This window comes from Mobula hypostoma, chromosome 15 (assembly GCF_963921235.1).
Source record: "Mobula hypostoma chromosome 15, sMobHyp1.1, whole genome shotgun sequence".
Lineage (NCBI taxonomy): Eukaryota > Metazoa > Chordata > Chondrichthyes > Myliobatiformes > Myliobatidae > Mobula > Mobula hypostoma.
The window spans coordinates 50,975,725-50,996,233 of record NC_086111.1 but is presented as its reverse complement, the minus strand read 5'-3'; the positions used below and the strand labels follow the sequence as shown (position 1 = coordinate 50,996,233).

Below are 20,509 nucleotides of genomic sequence, written 5' to 3'. Positions count from 1 at the left end.
CATCCCTCCACTTCCTCATCCAGGTCATTTATAATAATCACAAAGAGCAAGGGTCCCAGAACAGATCCCTGAGGCACACCACTGGTCACTGATGTCCATGCAGAAAATGGCCTGTCTACAACCACTTTTTGCCTTCTGTGGGCAAGCCAGTTCTGGATCCACAAAGCAATGTCCCCTTGGATCCCATGCCTCCTTACTTTCTCAATAAGCCTTGCATGGGATACCTTATCAAATGCCTTGCTGAAATCCATATACATTATATCTACTGCTCTTCCTTCATCAATGTGTTTAATCACATCCTCAAAAAATTCAATCAGGCTCGTAAGGCATGACCTGTCCTTGACAAAGCCATGCTGACTATTCCTAATCATATTATACCTCTCCAAATGTTCATAAATCCTGCCTGTCAGGATCTTCTCTATCAGCTTACCAACCACTGAAGTAAGACTCACTGGTCTATAATTTCCTGGGCTATCTCTACTCCCTTTCTTGAATAAAGGAACAACATCCACAACCCTCCAGTCTTCTGGAACCTATCCAGTCCCGGCGACTTATCCAACTTGATGCTTTCCAAAAGCTCCAGCACAACCTCTTTCTTAATATCTACATGCTCAAGCTTTTCAGTCTGCTGCAAGTCATCACTACAATCACCAAGATCCTTTTCCATAGTGAATACTGAAGTAAAGTATTCATTAAGTACCTCTGCTATTTCCTCCGGTTCCATACACACTTTCCCACTGTCACACTTGATAGGTCCTATTCTCTCACGTCTTATTCTCTTGCTCTTCACGTACTTGTAGAATGTCTCGGGGTTTTCCTTAATCCTGCCTGCCAAAGCCTTCTCATGGCCCCTTCTGGCTCTCCTAATTTCCTTCTTAAACTCCTTCCTGTTATCCTTATAATCTTCTAGATCTCTAACATTACCTAGCTCTCTGAACCTTTTGTAAGCTTTTCTTTTCTCCTTGACGAGACTTATCACAGCCTTTGTACACTACGGTTCCTGTACCCTACCATAAATTCCCTGTCTCATTGGAACATACCTATGCAGAACTCCACACAAATATCCCCTGAACATTTGCCACATTTCTTTCATACTTCTCCCTGAGAACATCTGTTCCCAACTTAAGCTTCCAATTTCCTACCTGATAGCCTCATAGTGTTGAGGAAGCAGGTAGTCTGTGGAAGGACTTGGACAGATTTGGAGAATGGAAAAATGCCAGATGGAATATAGTGTAGGGAAGTGTATGGTCATGCACTTTGGTAGAGGGAATAAAGGCATAGACTGTTTTCTAAATGGGAAGAAAAATTAAAAATCAAAGTGCAGACTGATTTGGGAGTACCCTTGATTCCCTAAATGTTAGCTAGAAGGTTGAGTCGGTGGTAAGGAAGGCAAGTGCAATGTTAGCATTCATTTCAAGAGGATTAGAATATAAAAGCAACAGTGTAATGCTGAGGTTTTATAAGTCATTAGTCAGACCACACTTGGGAGTATTAAGAGTAGTGTTGGGCCCCTTATTTAAGAAAAGATGTGCTAACATTCGAGAGGGTCTAGAGGAGGTTCATGAGAATGATTCCATTAATGAAGGGTTAACATATGAGGAGCATTTGATGACTCTGGGCCTATATTCACTGGAGTTCAGAAGAATGGGGTGGAATCATTGAAAACCTATTGAATATTGAAAGACATAGAGTGGTTGTGGTGAGGATGTTTTCTGCAGTGGAGGGAGTCTAGTACCAGAAGACGCAGCCTCAGAACAGACGGACGTCCATTAGGAACAGAGGTGAGCCAGCTAAAGGGGAGTAAATCTATGGAATTTATTGCCACAAATGGCTGTGGAGGTCAAGTCACTGGGTATATTTAAAGCGGAGGTTGATAGGTTATTGATTAGTCAGAGCATTAAAGGTTACAGGAAAAAGCTGGAGAGCGGGGTTGAGAGGGATAATAAATCAGCTGTGATGGAAAGGTGGAGCAGACTCAATAGGCAAAATGCCTAATTCTGCTCCTATGACTAATGGTCTTATTTGAAAGTCATCTTAAAAAACCCCTAGATTATGCATTAAAGATTCAATATAATTGTGTATAATAGCCAAGAACAAATAAGTTGTCCACTGAACGGCACAGCTTCAGTTGCAGAATGTGCTGTACTAGCATATGGTGTTAACTTGTATACTGACGTATTGTTATGTAGCACTAGTCAATCGCATTATGTTTAAAATCTGGTTCATAGTTGCTAATAATTTATTATGGTTTTTCGGAAGATTTTCCAAGCAACTATAGTTTATGCTACCTACCATTCAGGAATACTAGGTTTCTCGCAGTTAAGTATCTCGGGTGCTATCAGTGTTAAAGCAGCAGTATAGTCCCTGCTTCGTTCATGTCTTGTTGAATTTCGTTGTTTTCTCGTCTTTCATTCTTAATGGCAGAAGATCTGTCTTTGTGTAACCCTAAAAGGCATAATGTTTTCTGTAAACCAATTTTCAAAAATCTGACCGTAGCAAATTTTAAACAATGTAATGATTTCCTTTACATGTTCTTGCTTCTAATTGTTTTTTCCTTTCTAATGAATAATTTATCACTGGTGTGCCAGGAATCGGCAACTTCTAGCATTAAGAAATAAAAAACTAATTTGTTCTCTAATTAATACCAATGTATTTTTCTTAGGTCATCAGTTAGGTTGTCGATGGAGCAGGTTACCTTATTTCATTCCAATCATATTATCAATATTACTATTTGTTGAACTCTTATATACCAGCTGCTTGATGGAAGTGGTCTATAAAACCTTTGCAACCCTCCGATCTGGTTTATCCCATGAATGGGGGGTTACAAATTCGATGATTACACGATCAGAAAACCTTGCCGACTGGGTTATCGTTTATTTTTTTGTTTACAGCAAAAGTAGAAGCTTCATTTTTTTAAAAAATTAGAATTAGGGTAGTAATTGAGATGTTAGGATCAATTCTTTTAAGATGGGAAGTGAGATTCTTGGCTATTAATGGCATTCCAAAAGAGTGGGGTTATAGTAGTGTTGTAGCACAATATTAATTAGAGGCTATTCCTGCATTTAGAAGACAATTTCTTTAAGGGGGTTGTGTTTGTATGTGTGACTGTTTTGGCACTCTTTCTTAAGAAGGTAATAATACATGCTAAAAGTCTGTCAAACAGTAACCATTTTAGAGCTGAGGCAGTATCACCTGATTGTACATTGGGTTTTTTATTTGGCACAGGCCACAGTGCCTATCAACAGCAGGACACTACCCATGGGCCAGACATAGAAGAAGAGGATGATTTCAATGTCCTATCCTCCATTAGTCAAATGATATTGTTGAGGAAAGCACTTTCATATGGAGCTGTCCAGGTTTGTTCCGTAGTATGCCGTATTGTGGATTTACCCATTGAGTCAGTTGGGTTAATAATACATTTCTTGCCTCAGTTACTGCAATAGCCTCCACTTATGTAAATTACCACTTAAATAAATGATTACAAGGATGAACAAATGGGAGTGTGTGCACTTATCCCCTGGCATTAAATAGGACAGTTCTATTTAAATGAGCAAAATCAGTATCTTTTACTAGACTGGATGCTAGGCTGGCAGATGAAAATACCATGGAAACATACTTATTTTGCCCTGTTTCTCCATGCAAAAGTACTAAAGTCAGGTATTTTGAAGTTATCAATGATAATCACTAGCAGGGTAAAATTTATTTTTATGATTTATATCATCTGTTAGTCTCATGAGACCATGGATTTGTGCCTTGGAAGGTTTCCAGGGCACAGGCCTGGGCAAGGTTGTATGGAAGACCAGCAGTTGCCCATACTGCAAGTCTCCCCTCTCCACGCCACCGATGTTGTCCAAGGGAAGGGCATTAGGACCCATACAGCTTGGCACCGGTGTCATCGCAGAGCAAAGGGCACGTGCTGCCTCAGCCAAGGCTCGAACTAGCGACCTTCAAATCACTAGACGAACGCCTTAACCACTTGGCCACGTGCCAACACATTTTTATGATTAGTTCATAGTTATAAAGTGCAATTTATGGTCATTTGGGAAAGGTAGGTTTCTAAGGGAAACATTAAGCAGTCATACAGTATCTGTGGAAGGAAAATGTTTTATCATTGCCTGATTTCTTGGATGGTTCTGAGGAAAAATTATTGAATGAACTGGTAACTTTCTCACCAGTGATTCTCCTTTAGAACATACAGTATGCATCAAATTAATCATGTGCTATGCATTGGCTGCACATTCTGTTCAGAACAGAAAAGGCAACAGTTATGTAAGTGGTGTTTAGTGTGACTGACTGGGGTTGCACTTCTAGATGTTGCACTTCTAGATGTTGATGTTCTTAAGAGGTAAAAGTTGGTTGGGAAGGAACACAAGAAACTTGCACAGAACTGTATGACCCCTTTATGTAATACATATGTAACTTAGTTCTCTTTGGTAACCCATCAGTTGCCTGAATATCATTGTTTGCATGTTATAATGTCCAGGTTTAATTCATGGTAATGACTTATTGCTTCTTTCTTTCTATGCTGTCTTTGCTGTAGAGCACACACCATTTTGAGCCTGACTTTGGGGTAATGTAGACCACCCTAAAAACTTAAAGGTTGCTGAAAGAGGTCACAGTCATCAAGGTGAATCAGTTTGTTGTTGCATCACAATCACTTTGGATGGGGTAGAATCTATTTTAATCAGATTTATGTATTTGTCACTGAATCCTGCTTACTGGATTCTTTTAATGTCTAATTTTTCCTGTTATTCCACTCTTGGGAATGCAGTGACTCACGCTGAGATTGTCTTTGCTGACAAGTTCACCTTTCTGTGTAGCAGTTCTTTGAACTTCTACAGCAAATGCCAAAAACAAGCAATTTATACAGTGGCTTCAACACAATGCATGAGGTTACATGCGCTGTCTGTTATTTAAAAGAAATAAATATCTTGCAAAAGAAATCTTGGCGAGGTAATCAGATCTTTGGTGTATGAAAGCGGAGTCTTAGCAGGAATTAGATGAGGGAATTGTAAATTATGAGGCCAAGATGGGTGACAGAGTAGCCACCAATGATAAGGTGCAGGCTATAACATTAGAAGTATTTGAGGGATTTTTGGTTTTGGATAAGATTATATAGATGGAGTTTTAAAAAAAAGTATGTAAGAATAACAGTTGTAGAAGCTGTGGAGAAAAGAGGCTTGGGATTAATTTCTATATGATCCTGGAGTGAAGTGGATTTGGTGGTGAGCAAGGAGGTTGAAGATATAATGCAGTCACTCTGGAGTGGTGTGAGTCTAAACTATTGTGAATTGGGTCATTGAAGTAGGCCTATTAATACATAGCTCTCTGTTAAATATTTAGTTTTTGAAAACTGAGGCAAGGAAGTGGTTAAGCAAATCTAGTAACTTCAGTTGTTGTTCAGTGAATGAAGGCCCAAAGGCACCGTGAGTTTCAAAGAAGTCTGTAAGTTACTTGTAAGTATTTTTGCAGCTGTGAAGGGTATATATAGGACAGATTTCAATGACATTGTGGCACTGAAGTGGAGGAAGAAAGGTAAAGGTCTTGAAAGGTGTGCCCTATATGAAAAGTTGACTTTTAGAAGAACTGGATATCTGGAATTGGAACAATAGAAAACAGTTGTTTTGCAGGGGTGAAAAAATAGACTGTGGGGATGTTTGAGTTGACACAAGGATAGAGGAAGACTGAGATGGTGATAGGGATTTATTGCTCCTCAGTAATTTGGATAGATGATAGGTATGTGTTCTCATACATGTTAATATAGTCCTCATTTGTACTTAAGGAGGAAATGCATACATCTACGAAGTAAGTCATATTGGTCAGAAAAGGAAGTGTAAGAGGAAGTTAGGTTTAAAGAATTGGCTGTGATGAATGCACTTAAGAACTTGAAATGCATCTGTGGTCACTGCAAATTTGGAAGAGTTGTATAGTGGAATAAAATAGATTAGTGTATGGATCAATAGGAGCAATTTTCTTGCAGAGGAGGAAATGTGATATTAGATGGTTGATTGTCAGCTGGAAAGAATTAGTTATAGGAGGTGTAAATTTGTTGTATTACTTACATGCATTGCCAACAAAACCTAATAGTTTCACACAATGTTTGCTTGTAGATTGCAGGTAAATTTTAATTAAGTGCCTTCCCAAGTTTTTTGTTGCTCTAGATGGGTAGAAGCCTTTGCATTTTCCCCAGTGACTAATTTGGATAGACACTTGGTTCAAACTTCTAAGATTTTGCTTACATGGTTGAATGTGTTCATAGGATGAATATGGCTCCCATCATAAAAAAACACTATTTTGGTGTTCTTTTTTCAGAAATGTTTTTATTTGTTTATTTTATATTAAGGCCTTAGATACTTTACTAATTTGTATGCCTTAATATTCTACACAGCTGTTGGATTAAACTGATCAATTATGAGGATTTATGGCAATAGAATGGAGTGCTTGTGGAATGTCACTTTGTCACTTTTCACAAGAGATTCATCTAAGTTTTTAATCTCTTTCCTCTTATTCTGGATTGCATTCCAAAATACTCTTTACTGTTTTCATATTTAAAGGTTCAACTTTCCAAACCTTGTACTAACAACTCCTTATGATTAAGTTGATAACCTATTTCTAGATTAAAAGCAAATGCAACCTCAGATCTCATTAATTACTGAAAGTATGGGTTTCTATTTAAATTCAAACTATACAGCACATTATTTCTGATTTTGATAACTTGTTCAATATTTCTAAAGGTTTGATTAATTCTATTGTAAGTAGAACTTAATATTGTAAATTGCCCTCTTTGATTTAACAAGAGATATTCCAATAACTTTATTTGTGGGAGTGGAGTGAAAAAGAGCTGTATAAAATAATCTAATAGTTATAATTTTAAAATAATGGAAATGACTAAAATGAAGCAAGTAATCACACTCAGATTTAGCTCTTAGAAGTTGTTGCATTTGATAGATAAAGGAATAGGAAAATTCCATCTAGTCTTATTAAATCTAAAAAGGATCTTTGTGTGAAGGTGGTGCAGTTTCTTATTTACCTTGTTCAGGCTGTGATTAAATCTGTTGCCATTTAGTGATTGTATGTTTATGTACATTAGTATTTTGCCTGTTTTGTTAATAACAGGATTATTTTGGGCTTTAAAGTGCGTATCATACTGCAGTTCCTTTTAACAGCTGGCAAAAATCGCATATACTTGCAGACTTTCTTCAACTACATTTGTGTCCATTTGAAACTTCTGTGTAGACCAATTATAAGTAATATAAAACAAATTCTGAGAAGACAACAAAGAACAAAATGACCCTGGTTTCACAAATTACTTTTCATTTTCTTGTGTTATCAGGTACTTGCACCAGTTTTCAAAGTAAATATCAGAGGAGCAACCTGCTACACAATTTAATTATTCAGGTTCTCGTCCTACTGAAATTAATTTAAGCAACTAAGTTTTGAATGAGGTCCATATATCAAAAGGAAAATTGGCTTTTAAAAAATTCTTAATTTGAAGACAATTGTTATTAATATCCCTTAGGTGCTCTGTTTTCGTCTGCATTATTGTAAATTACATGAAGTTAACACAAACCAAAATGGCATACCAATGAGAGGAAAATGGTACTTAATATAATGATGAATGCCCATCAAATAGCCTTAAATTGGTGGTAATGAAGTTTAATTACTTGTGCGCACACTATTCATTGAGCAGAAGGAAAATCTGTTTAAATATTATTTGTGTGTAGAAACACTTTACCAAATCAGCTGACAGGTTGTCCTGTACTTTAACTACTGTGCTTAAAGAAAAAGGGGTAAGTTTGTGGAGTTTTCATAATAAGCAAAATATAGTTTTCCTAATCAGCGAAGTATAGTACTCGAGAAAGCATCTGCAAAAGAAAAATTGACTTTTCAGTGCTTTTGTTAATGGTGAACAAATACAGTGCTAACTTAATTTCTTTACAGATGCTGGCTCATGAATATTAGCCACCTTTGCAGTTCTTTTTATTTTGACTTGGCAAGTTTTAACTTGACTTGTGATCAAATCTTCAACTTGAGAATTTACTTAAACTTTTTTTCGTACCTGCAGGAGTTTCTTCAGTCCCTCCAGCACCATCTCTTCCCCCGTCTCAAAAGCGTGAGATTGAACTTCCATCTGAACCCATTCCTGCTGCCAATGGTACAGGCAGAGGAGCCTTACTCAACTCAATTCAAAACTTTAAAAAGGGTCACTTGAAGCCTACAACGACATGTGATCGCAGCACCCCCATAATCAAATAATACATCATATTTGAATACTAAACTGAAGTTGGCAAGATAAAATATGCCAGCTGTGTATTTGGGACAAGAGTTTTGAGCTAATGTACAGGACAATCATTCCTTTTAAAAGCATCTGCTTATAATGAATCTACAGTATATTGCAGCCAATGTGTTTTCCTTATGGGCATACTTCACCCCTTGTGGTCATAGTTATGTTTCTAAAGGTTACTCTCATTAAGCACTTGTAGTGTGGACTTAACTGTGGAGCCAGTGATCTGCAATAATTTAACATTGAGATAATACAAAAATGGCAGCAATCTAATTTGCAATAATGTATCTTAAGAAATTGCTGTAGTTTGACTGTATTCTAACCTTGGATTTTCTGAAGTGCACTTTAAAGATTTGTTTTACTGTATAAACAAAGAAACAGCCATTTCTATGCAGAAAATTTTCATAGTATATGTACAAATTTCTTGTAAACAATGACTAGATATTCATTTAATATTTTATTAAAATAATTGTCTTGGCAATCACCATTCTCAGGTGTCTGTTTTGAAAATGTAATTTAGAGCACCTTTGTAAACAAACAGTTTAAGGCTCAGGTAAAGCTGAATAGCAAGGTCATGTAATGGAAATACATCAGCTTTCATTTCTTAGCTGAGGCCCACTGACAGAAGAAACTGAGTCTTCCTACAGTGATATGCAAAAGTTTGGGCACCCCTGGTCAAAAGATGACCTGATTTCCAAAAGGCATAAAGTTAAAGACAACACATTTCTTCAATATCTTAAACAAAAACAACAGGAATTCTGCAGATGCTGGAAATTCAAGCAACATACATCAAAGTTGCTGGTGAACGCAGCAGGCCAAGCAGCATCTATAGGAAGAGGCGCAGTCGACGTTTCAGGCCGAGACCCTTCGTCAGGACTAAATATCTTCAATATCTTAAGCATGATTACTTTTTTATTTCCATCTTTTGCAGTTTCAAAATAACAAAAAAGGAAAAGGGCCCGAAGCAAAAGTTTGGGCACCCTGCATGGCAGTACTTAGTAACACCCCCTTTGGCAAGTATCACAGCTTGTAAATGCTTTCTGTAGCTGGCTAAGAGTCTTTCAGTTCTTGTTTGGGGGATTTTTGCCCATTTTTCCTTGCAAAAGGCTTCTAGTTCTGTGAGATTCTTGAGCCGTCTTGCATGCACTGCTCTTTTGAGGTCTATTCACAGATTTTCGATGATGTTTAGGTCGGGGGACTGTGAGGGCCATGGCAAAACCTTCAGCTTGTGCCTCTTGAGGTCGTCCATTGTGGATTTTGAGGTATGTTTGGGATCATTATCCTGTTGTAGAAGCCGTTTTCTTTTCATCTTCAGCTTTTTTACAGACTGTGTGATGTTTGCTTCCAGAATTTGCTGGTATTTAATTGAATTCATTCTTCCCTCTACCAGTGAAATGTTCCCCGTGCCACTGGCTGCAACACAAGCCCAAAGCATGGTAGATCCACCCCCATGCTTAACAGTTGGAAAGATGTTCTTTTCATGAAATTCTGCACCCTTTTTTCTCCAAACATACCTCTGCTCATTGTGACCAAAAAGTTCTATTTTAGCTTCATCAGTCCACAGGACTTGTTTCCAAAATGCATCAGGCTTGTTTAGATGTTCCTTTGCAAACTTCTGACGCTGAATTTTGTGGTGAGGACGCAGGAAAGGTTTTCTTCTGGTGACTCTTCCATGAAGGTCATATTTATGCAGGTGTCGCTGCACAGTAGAACAGTGAACCACCACTCCAGAGTCTGCTAAATCTTCCTAAAGGTCTTTTGCAGTCAAACGGGGGTTTTGATTTGCCTTTCTAGCAATCCTATGAGCAGTTCTCTTGGTAAGTTTTCTTGGTCTTCCAGACCTCAACTTGACCTCCACTGTTCCTGTTAATTGCCATTTTTTAATTACATTACAAACTGAGGAAACGGCTACCTGAAAATGCTTTGCTATCTTCTTATAGCCTTCTCCTGCTTTGTGGGCATTAGTTATTTTAATTTTCAGAGTGCTAGGCAGCTGCTTAGAGGAGTCCATGGCTGCTGATTGTTGGGACAAGGTTTGAGGAGTCAGGGTATTGATAAAGCTTTGAAATTTGCATCACCTGGCCTTTCTTAACGATGACTGTGAACAACCATAGCCCTAACAAGCTAATTAAGATCTGAGACCTTGGTAAAAGTTATCAGAGAGCTCAAATCTCTTGGGGTGCCCAAACTTTTGCATGGTGCTCCTTTTTTTCACTCTAAAATTGTAGAAAACAAAAATAATACACTAATCTTGCTTAAAATGTTGAAACAAATGTTTCATCTTTAACTTTATGACTTTTGAAGATCAGTTCATCTTCTACTCACTTAACTATTCACAGTAACAGAAAATTTGACCGGGGTGCCCAAACTTCTGCATGCCACTGTATATGGATCCATTATTTTAAAAATAAATCTATTACCCAAAGGTAGTTTGTCACTAAGATTTAGTTTTCCACATTAATTACAACCATCAAGAAACAAAACTATGTTCAGTCATATTTTGCTGGTCTATGGGTGATAATTATTTAAAGTAGGCAACTTATCCATTAGTTTAATTGCATTATTCTAATAGCCACAGTAAGTTCTGGTTATTTCTGTTCTGCATCCCAATCTAAGATGCAGAGTCAAAAAAATGCTGACAAATACCCCAAATTTACCTGGTGTTATTCAGGGACATGAGGTACTAGAGAATCTTTATCTGATTTATTCCTACTGATCGTGATAACAAATCCAGTTTCAATGTAACATCATTCTTGAAACACGTAACATTTCACATTATGGAGTAACTTTGAATTTAAAATAGTTAATGACCACTGATGTATTTAGTCATAGTCATACTTTATTGATCCTGAGGGAAATTGGTTTTCATTACAGTTGCACCTTAAATAGTTAAATAGTGATAGAACCATAAATAATTAAGTAGTAATATGTAAATCACGCCAGAAAATAAGTCCAGGACCAGCCTATTGGCTTGGGGCGTCTGACCCTCCAAGGGAGGAGTTGTAAAGTTTGATGGCTAGAGGCAGGAATGACTTCCTATGACGCTCTGTGTTGCATCTCGATGGAATGAGTCTCTGGCTAAATGTACTCCTGTGCCCAACCAGTCCATTATGTAGTGGATGGGAGACATTGTCCAAGATGGCATGCAACTTCGACAGCATCCTCTTTTCAGACACCACCGTGAGAGAGTCCAGTTCCATCCCCACAACATCACTGGCCTTACGAATGAGCTTGTTGATTCTGTTGACGTCTGCTACCCCAGCACACAACGGCAAACATGATCACACTGGCCACCACAGACTCATAGAACATACTCAGCATCGTCCGACAGATGTTAAAGGACCTCAGTCTCCTCAGGAAATAGAGACGGCTCTGACCCTTCTTGTAGACAGCCACAGTGTTCTTTGACCAGTCCAGTTTATTGTCAATTCGTATCCCCAGGTATTTGTAATCCTCCACCATGTCCACACTGACCCCCTGGATGGAAACAGGGGTCACCAGTGCCTTAGCCCTTCTCAGGTCTACCACCAGCTCCTTAGTCTTTTTCACATTAAGCTGCAGATAATCCTGCTCACACCATGTGACAAAGTTTCCTACCATAGCCCTGTACTCAGCCTCATCTCCCTTGCTGATGCATCCAACTATGGCAGAGTCATCAGAAAACTTTTGAAGATGACAAGACTGTGCAGTAGTTGAAGTCCGAGGTGTAAATGGTGAAGAGAAAGGGAGACAAGACAGTCCCCTGTGGAGCCCCAGTGCTGCTGATCACTCTGTCAGACACACAGTGTTGCAAGCACACGTACTGTGGTCTGCCAGTTAGGTAATCAAGAATCCATGACACCAGGAAAGCATCCACCTGCATCGCTGTCAGCTTCTCCCCCAGCAGAACAGGGCGGATGGTGTTGAACGCACTGGAGAAGTCAAAAAACATGACCCTCACAGTGCTCGCTGGCTTGTCCAGGTGGGCATAGACACGGCTCAGCAGGTAGATGATGGCATCCTCAACTCCTAGTCAGGGCTGGTAGGTGAACTGGAGGGGATCTAAGTGTGGCCTAACCATAGGCTGGAGCAGCTCCAGAACAAGTCTCTCCAGGGTCTTCATGATGTGGGAGGTCAATGCCACCGGTCTATAGTCATTGAGGCCGCTGGGGCGTGGCGTCTTCGGCATAGGGACGAGGCAGGATGTCTTCCACAACACAGGAACCCTCCGGAGCCTCAGGCTCAGGCCGAAGACATGGCAAAGTACTCCACATAGCTGAGGGGCACAGGCTTTGAGCACCCTGGTACTGACACCATCCGGTCCTGCAGCCTTGCTTGGGTTGAGACGTTTCAGCTGTCTTCTCACCTGTTCAGCTGTGAAGCCCACCATGGTGGTTTCGTGTGGGGAAGGGGTATAGTCATGACAGCAGGGTGGGGGACTGTGAGGAGGGGAGAGTGGAATGTGTGTTGGTTGGGGGCCGACAACAGATGACTCGTGGGGGATGGGCAGGGGCCACAATGTCAGATCTGTTAAAGAACAGGTTAAGTTTGTTGGCCCTGTCCACAGTGCCTTCAGCTCCTCTGTTGCTAGTTTGCTGGAACCCAGTGATGGTCCTCATCCCACTCCAGACCTCCCTCATGTTGTTCTGCTGGAGTTTCCACTCAAGCTTCCTCCTGTACCTGTCTTTAGCCTCCCTGATCCTGGCTTTCAGGTCCCTCTGTATTGCCCTCAGCTCCTCCCTATTTCCATCTCTAAACACCCTCTTTTTAGCATTCAGGATGTCCTTAATGTCCTTTGTCACCCATGGCTTGTAATTTGAATAACAAAGGACAGTTCTTGTTGGAACTTTGCAGTCCACACAGAAGTTGATGTAATCAGTGATGCACTCTGTGAGCCCACCAATATCCTCTCCATGTGGCTCACAGAGAGCCTGCCAGTTTGTCACCTCAAAACAACCGTGGAGCGCCTCATAAGCCTCCTCCGACCATTTCCTCACTGTCCTCAAGGTTGCAGGTTTACTCTTCATCAGAGGCACGTAGCAGGGTTTTAGATGCACCAGGTTGTGAACTGACCTTCCCAATGGGGGGAGGGGAGAGGAGCTGTATGCATCCTTAACGTTAGCATACATCAATTCCAGAGTCCTCTCCCCTCTGGTTGTACAGCTCACATACTGTGTGAAGTTGGGCAGTGTTCTAGCCATGGTAACATGGTTGAAGTCACCCGAGATGGTAATGAGGGCACTCGGGTGCTGGGTTTGTAATCTGGCTATGACGGTGTAAATGATGTTACACACCAACGTCGGGTTGGCAGAGGGAGGTATGTACACAACAACCTCAATTGCGTGTGAGATTTCTCTTGGCAAATAATATGGCCGGAGTCCAACAGCAAAAAGTTCATTATCCGGGCTACAAACACGTTCCTTGATCGTAATATGCCCAGGATTGCACCATCTGTTATTTACCAGAACAGCAAGCCCCCCTCCTTTACGCTTACCGCACTCAGTGCAATTACGGTCAGCTCGCACGGTCTGTAAGTCCTCTGTGGAAACGTTTTGATCGGGTATGTCCTCGTGCAGCCATGTCTCAGTGAAGCACATGACACTGCTCTCCCGAAATGTTCTCTGACTTCTGACAAGCGCCGTCCGTTCGTCTATTTTATTACCCAGCGATCTCACATTGCCCATAATGAGAGAGGGGAGACACGGCTTATAACTTCTCTTCTCCATAAGCCTCTGATTTAGGGAGCTCATTCCCATTTGACCTTGACCTTAGCTCAGTCGTTGTTTTAACTGGCACAAGATCCTGGATTTAATCCTATTCTTAGTATTGAAACCATCATCTAGGTATTTTTGTCCATGAAAAATGAAAACTGGAGCAAAAAGAGTTTCTGGCTGATGAAAACAGTAAATTTTATTGGGGGAGAAAAAAGGATGAGACTGAAATTAAATGCGTCCATCTCCATGAAAGATGCAAGAAAAACTTTGAATTAATGCAGAACAGATCCACGATAAAAGGCCTCAAAAAAAAATTGGCATTAGTAAACTGAAAGCATCAGGGTCCAAAGACCACCCTCCCAAAATTTTGAGGAAGCTGGCTGGGGGGGCAAGTGCCTCAACGATGATCGTCCAGTTGCACTTTCAACATTCTCTGTGATGAAGTGTTTTGCAAGGTTAGTGATGAAACGTTACAAACTACTGCCTGAGACATGACTTTAATCCACTCCAATTTGCCTACTGTTACAACAGGGCAACAGCAGAAGCCACTTCATTGGCTCTTCACTCAAGCCAGGAACATCTGGCCAGTGAAGATGCATACATCAGGATGCTCTTCATTGACTACATCTTGGCATTCAATACCATCATCCCCTCAAATTCTTCAAGACTTTGGCCTCAAAACCTCCTTGTGGAATTGGCTCCTCAATTTCCTCACTTGCAGACACCAGGCAGTTTGGATTGGCAAATTCTTCCCCACAATCTCCATTCGCACTAGAATATCACAAGACTGTGTGCTTAGCCCCCTGCTCTACTTGCTTTATATTTATGACTGTGAGGCTAAGCACAGCTCCAACGCCATTAAGTTTGCTGACAACACTACTGTTGTTGGCTGAATTAAAGGTGGTGAGGAATCAGCATATAGGATGAAGATTGAAAATCTAGCTCAGTGGTGCCTCAAAAACAATTTCTCATTCAATATCAGCAAGACCAAGGAGCTGATTATTGGCTTCGGGAGGAATAAACCAGAGACTTGGATGGCTCAGGGGCAGAAATGGTTACTTCGAGTGCCAGGCTTTAGATGTTTCAGAAAGGACAAGAAGGGAGGCAAAGGAGGTGGGGGCGTGGCACTATTGATCAGAGATGGTGTCACGGCTGCAGAAAAGGAGGAAGATATGGAGGGATTGTCTACGGAGTCTCTGTGGGTGGAAGTTAGGAACAGGAAGGGGTCAATAACTCTACTGGGTGTTTTTTATAGACCACCCAATGGTAACAGGGACATCAAGGAGCAGATAGGGAGACAGTTTCTGGAAAGGTGTAATAATAAGCAGGGTTGTTGTGGGTGATTTTAATTTCCCAAATATCGATTGGCATCTCCCTAGAGTGAGGGGTTTAGATGGGGTGGAGTTTGTTAGGAAAGTTTCTTGACACAATATGTAGATAAGCCTACAAGAGGAGAGGCTGTACTTGATCTGGTATTGGGAAATGAACCTGGTCAGGTGTCAGGTCTCTCAGTGGGAGAGCATTCTGGAGATAGTGATTAAAATTCTATCTCCTTTACCATAGCATTGGACAGGGATAGGACAGACAAGTTAGGGAAGTGTTTAATTAGAGTGAGAGGAAATATGAAGCTATCAGGCAGGAACTTGGAAGCATAAATTGGGAACAGATGTTCTCAGGGAAATGTACGGAAGAAATGTGGCAAATGTTCAGGGGATATTTGAGTGGCGTCCTGCATAGGTACATTCCAATGAGACGGAAAGGATGGTAGGGTGCAGGAACTGTGGTGTACAAAGGCTGTTGTAAATCTAGTCAAGAAGTAAAGAAGAGCTTACGAAAGGTTCAAAAAAACTAGGTAATGATAGAGATCTATTAGTTATAAGGCTAGCAGGAAGGAGCTAAGAAAGAAATTAGGAGAGCCAGAAGGGGCCTTGAGAAGGCCTTGGCGGATAGAATTAAGGAAAACCCCAAGGCATTCCACAAGTATGTGAAGAACAAGAGCATAAGACCTGAGAGAATAGAACCAATTAAGTGTGACAGTGGAAGTGTGTACGGAACCGGACGAGATAGCAGAGGTACTTAATGAGTACTTTGCTTCAATATTCACTATGGAAAAGGATCTTGGTGATTGTAGGGATGACTTACAGTGGACTGAAAAGCTTGAGCATGTAGATGTTAAGAAAGAGGATGTGCTGGAGCTTTTGGACAGCATTAAGTTGGATAAGTCACCGGGACCGGACAAGATGTACCCCAGGCTACTATGGGAGGAGAGGGAGGAGATTGCTGAGCCTCTGGCAATGTTCTTTGCATCATCAATGGGGATGGAAGAGGTTCTGAAGGATTGGAGGGTTGCATTTGTTGTTCCCTTATTCAAGAAAGGGAGTATAGCCCAGGAAATTATAGACCAGTGAGTCTTACTTCAGTGGTTGGTAAGTTGATGGAGAAGATCCTGACAGGCAGGATTTATGAACATTTGGAGAGGCATAATATGATTAGCAATAGTCAGCATGGCTTTGTCAAAGGCAGGTCTTGCCTTATGAGCCTGATTGAATTTTTTGAGGATGTGACTAAACACATTGATGAAGGTAGAGCAGTAGATGTAGTGTATATGGATTTCAGCAAGGCACTTGACAAGGTACCCCATGTAAGGCTTATTGAGAAAGTAAGGAGGCATGGAATCCAAGGGGACATTGCTTTGTGGATCCAGAACTGGCTTGCCCACAGAAGGCAAAGAGTGTTGTAGATGGGTCATATTCTGCATGGAAGTCGATCACCAGTGGTGTGCCTCAGGGATCTGTTCTGGGACCCCTACTCTTCATGATTTTTATAAATGACCTGGATGAGGAAGTGGAGGGATGGGTTAGTAATGACACAAAGGTGGGAGGTGTTGTGGATAGTGTGGAGGGCTGTCAGAGGTTACAGCAGGACATTGATAGAATGCAAAACTGGGCTGAGAAGTGGCAGATCGAGTTCAATTCAGATAAGTGTGAGGTAGTTCATTTTGATAGGCCAAATATGATGACAGAATATAATATTCATGGTAAGGCTCTTGGCAGTGTGGAGGAGCAAGGGGGATCTTGGTGTCCATAGGACTCTCAAAGCTGTTGCGCAGGTTGACTCTGGTTACGAAATCATACGGTGCATTGACCTTCATCAATTGTGGGACTGAGTTTAAGGGCTGAGAGGTAATGTTGCAGCTATATAGGACCCTGGTCAGACCCCACTTTGAGTACTGTGCTCAGTTCTGGTCGCCTCACTATAGGAAGGATGTGGAAACCATTGAAAGGGTGCAGAGGAGATTTACAAGGATGTTACCTGGATTGGGGAACGTGCCTTATGATAAAAGGTTGCGTGAACTCAGCCTTTTTTCCTTGGAGTGACGGAGGATGAGAGGTGACCTGATAGAGGTGTATAAGATGATGAGAGGCATTGATCATGTGGATAGTCAGAGGCTTTTTCCCAGGGCCGAAATGGCTAGCACGAGAGGGCAGTTTTAACATGATTGGAAGTAGGTACAGAGGAGATGTCAGGGGTAAGCTTTTTATGCAGAGAGTGGTGAGTGCGTAGAATGGGCTGCCAGCGACAGTGGAGGTGGATACAATAGGGTCTTTTAAGAGACTCCTGGACAGGTACATGGAGCTCAGAAAAACAGAGGGCTATGGGTAACCCTAGGTAATTTCTAAGGTAAGGACTTGTTCGGCACAGCTTTGTGGGCCAAAGGGTCTGTATTGTGCTGTAGGTTTTCTATGTTTCTAAACCAGAGGTCCATGAGCCAGTCCTCATTAGGGGATTAGTAGAGACTAGAATCAAGAACTTCACAAATTCCTTGGTGTTATCATTTCAGAGGATCTGCCCTGGGTACAGTATGAACTGCCATTACAAAGAAGGCATGGCAGCACCTCTACTTTCTTGGAAATTAGCGAAGATTCAGCACGTCATCTAAAACCTTGAACAGCTTCTAGAAATGTGTGGTGGAGAGTATATTGACTGGTTTTACCACTGCCTAATATGGAAACACCAATGCTCTTGAACAGAAAAACCTTCAAAAATTTATTGGATTCTAGACAATGGGGTGATCCGTTGGGGCACCCTTTGAGAGAAGGGTAGTGCAGTCTGATGTGACCAGAATGAACATTAAATTTTCCTGAATACTATTCGTATTACTTTGCTTTGGAAATTGAAGAAGAAAACCTGTTTATTAAAGAAGAACAGCACGTAGCAAGGCAAATATAGCTCCTCCTCATTTAATGAAGGACACTTTTGATGGCATCATTTCTGGTTGATCTGCCACCCTTGTGCCTTTTGTTATCATTCTGGAGACATACAGTTCTTTCATCCACCGTCTCTTCATCTCTTCTGCTGTTTATTCTGTGTCTCTGATCTTAGAGACGTGCATTTCTCTGCTCCTTTGTCTCTTCCTCTCCTTCTGTGTCTGTTATTGTCATTCTGGAGACGTGTAGCCCTTTCATCCGCCCCCCCCCCCCGCCGGTCTCTTCATCTCTTCTGCTGATTGTTCTTTGTCTCTGATCCTGGAGACGTACATGCCTCTCCTCCTCTGTCTCTTCTTCTCTCATCTTTTTTGTGCTGACTGTTTGATCCTGGAGTCGTACAGCCCTGTCCCCATCTGATTCTTGTTCTCTCCCTCTCCTTGCCGCTTCCCGACGACGTTTGGCATCACCTCTTGACCATAATGTCCCCCTTCTCTTTCCACGCGGCATAATTAGACTGACCATATCTTTTTTTACCCTAATGCTGGATAGAAGATATGAAGCACTAACACCAAAGCCACCAGGATGCTGATTATTCTTGATGATGTGGTTGGCGCTCTCCTAAATGGATGTGATATAGTTACCGCTGTCCTTTGACTACAGCAAAGGGTTTGATGGGTGTCTCGAAGTACGTCATTACAATAAGATTTAATTATCGCTTAATGTGCAGGTCCCAATCCTGCACATGCTGATGGTGATTAGCAGAAAGTGACCGCTCGAAACAGAGCTGCCCTGCCCTTTTGCTCCAGTTGGTGTCGCAGCTGTGAGCATCATGTGTCGCTTCTGAGGCTGGCCGTGCGCATGTGTTGTGGTGTCGTGTTGCAGTTTCCATCATGGCTGACATCAGCTCTCAGGTGAAAGTGGGGCTGTTGATTTTGGCGAGTGAGCAATTTTATACGAACATATAACCCTGAACTTTGCCTGCATTCTGTAAGTTAGTGCATTGTAAGTCAATTTAGCCAAAAATTGTGCTGCTGTAATGCACCGTTTGCACTAATTGGAGGTCACAAACAAACAGAGCATGAGAGTTTTAGTAGTATATAGATAGGTGGCCCAGTCCATCATGGGTAAAGTCCTGTCTCCACGTGCTCCCCCACGCCCCCCCCCAACCATAGAGCACATCTACGTGGAGCGCTGTTGCAGGAAAGCAGCATCCATCACCAAGCACCCACTCACCCACTCCAACCAGGACATACTATCAGCAAGGTGACAGACCCACACCACCAGGCTCAGGAGCATTTTATACCCCTCAGCAATCAGGCTTTTGAATCTGAGGAGATAACTTCATTTATTCCATCACTGACCTGTTCCCACCTTCAAGGATTCTTCATCCCAAGTTCTCAATATTTATTGCTTATTTATTTATTATTTTTCTTTATTATATATAATACACACTTTGATAATTTACTTTGAACTTTTGATGCAGTATTATCTTTCAAAATTGCTGAGGTTTTAGAATGATTCTGACAAATTACAAATCTAATCGTAGCAGGTTTGAAGGAGTCACTTTACAGTGTGGAACTTACAGGGAAATATTGTGGTGTTGACTAAGGATTGGTTAACAGAATAAAGGTGATTTTCTGAGACTTAGTGATACTAATTGGTGGGGTATCGCATCAGCTATATCAATGTTTTGAGCTTGGGATCAAGCAATATATCAAGGTTTGCTGGGTATACCCTGGCTCCTTTAAACATGTACATTTCACTCACCCATTTTTTTTAGAAAAAATCTTTATTAAATTGGGTTTCATTTGTTTCTACATAACAGAATAGGTGAAGACACACCAACTAGATTATGTAGAAACAAATGATATCATCCAATTTAATTACGATTTTTTCTTAAAAAAATGATGGGCGAGTGAAATGTACATGTTTAAAGGATCCAGGGTGTTCTTGTACACAAATCATTGGAAGTTATATGCAGGGGCAGCAAGCAATTAGGAAGGCAAATTGCACACTTTTTAAAAAAAAAATGTGGTTACAAGGGCAAAGATGACATTATAATTATATAGGTTCCAGTATGGACCACATAAGGAATATCATGCACCGGTTCAGATTTCTCAACCTTTTGGCAAAGGAAGGAGGGCACCAAAAGAAAAAAACAGTTAATTGGTTCCTGGGATTGGCAGGGGAAACAGGAGTTACAAACAGACTTGTGACTCTGGGGTTTAATGGAATGACGGTAATCTCATTGAAACATACAAAATTCTTACAGAACTTGACAAGCTCAGTGCAGAGATGATGCTCATCTTGGCTGGATCATGTAG

At 41.1% G+C, this 20,509-nt stretch overlaps 1 protein-coding gene across 2 annotated transcripts in view; it reads left to right on the top strand.

Annotated features, from left to right (window-relative positions):
* Positions 1 to 8,760, top strand: part of pxk (PX domain containing serine/threonine kinase) — a 63,811-nt gene extending 55,051 nt beyond the window's left edge. The window contains exon 18 of one of the 2 annotated variants that reach the window (XR_010020446.1): positions 8,066 to 8,146. Coding sequence is in view for 1 of the 2 variants with exons in the window: in XM_063068010.1 (XP_062924080.1) it covers positions 8,066 to 8,256 (191 nt within the window). In the remaining variant the exon portion in view is untranslated. Of the gene's footprint in view, positions 1 to 8,065 lie in introns of both variants that reach the window. The other variant, XM_063068010.1, reaches the window with a different exon arrangement.
* The last annotated feature ends 11,749 nt before the right edge of the window (positions 8,761 to 20,509 follow it).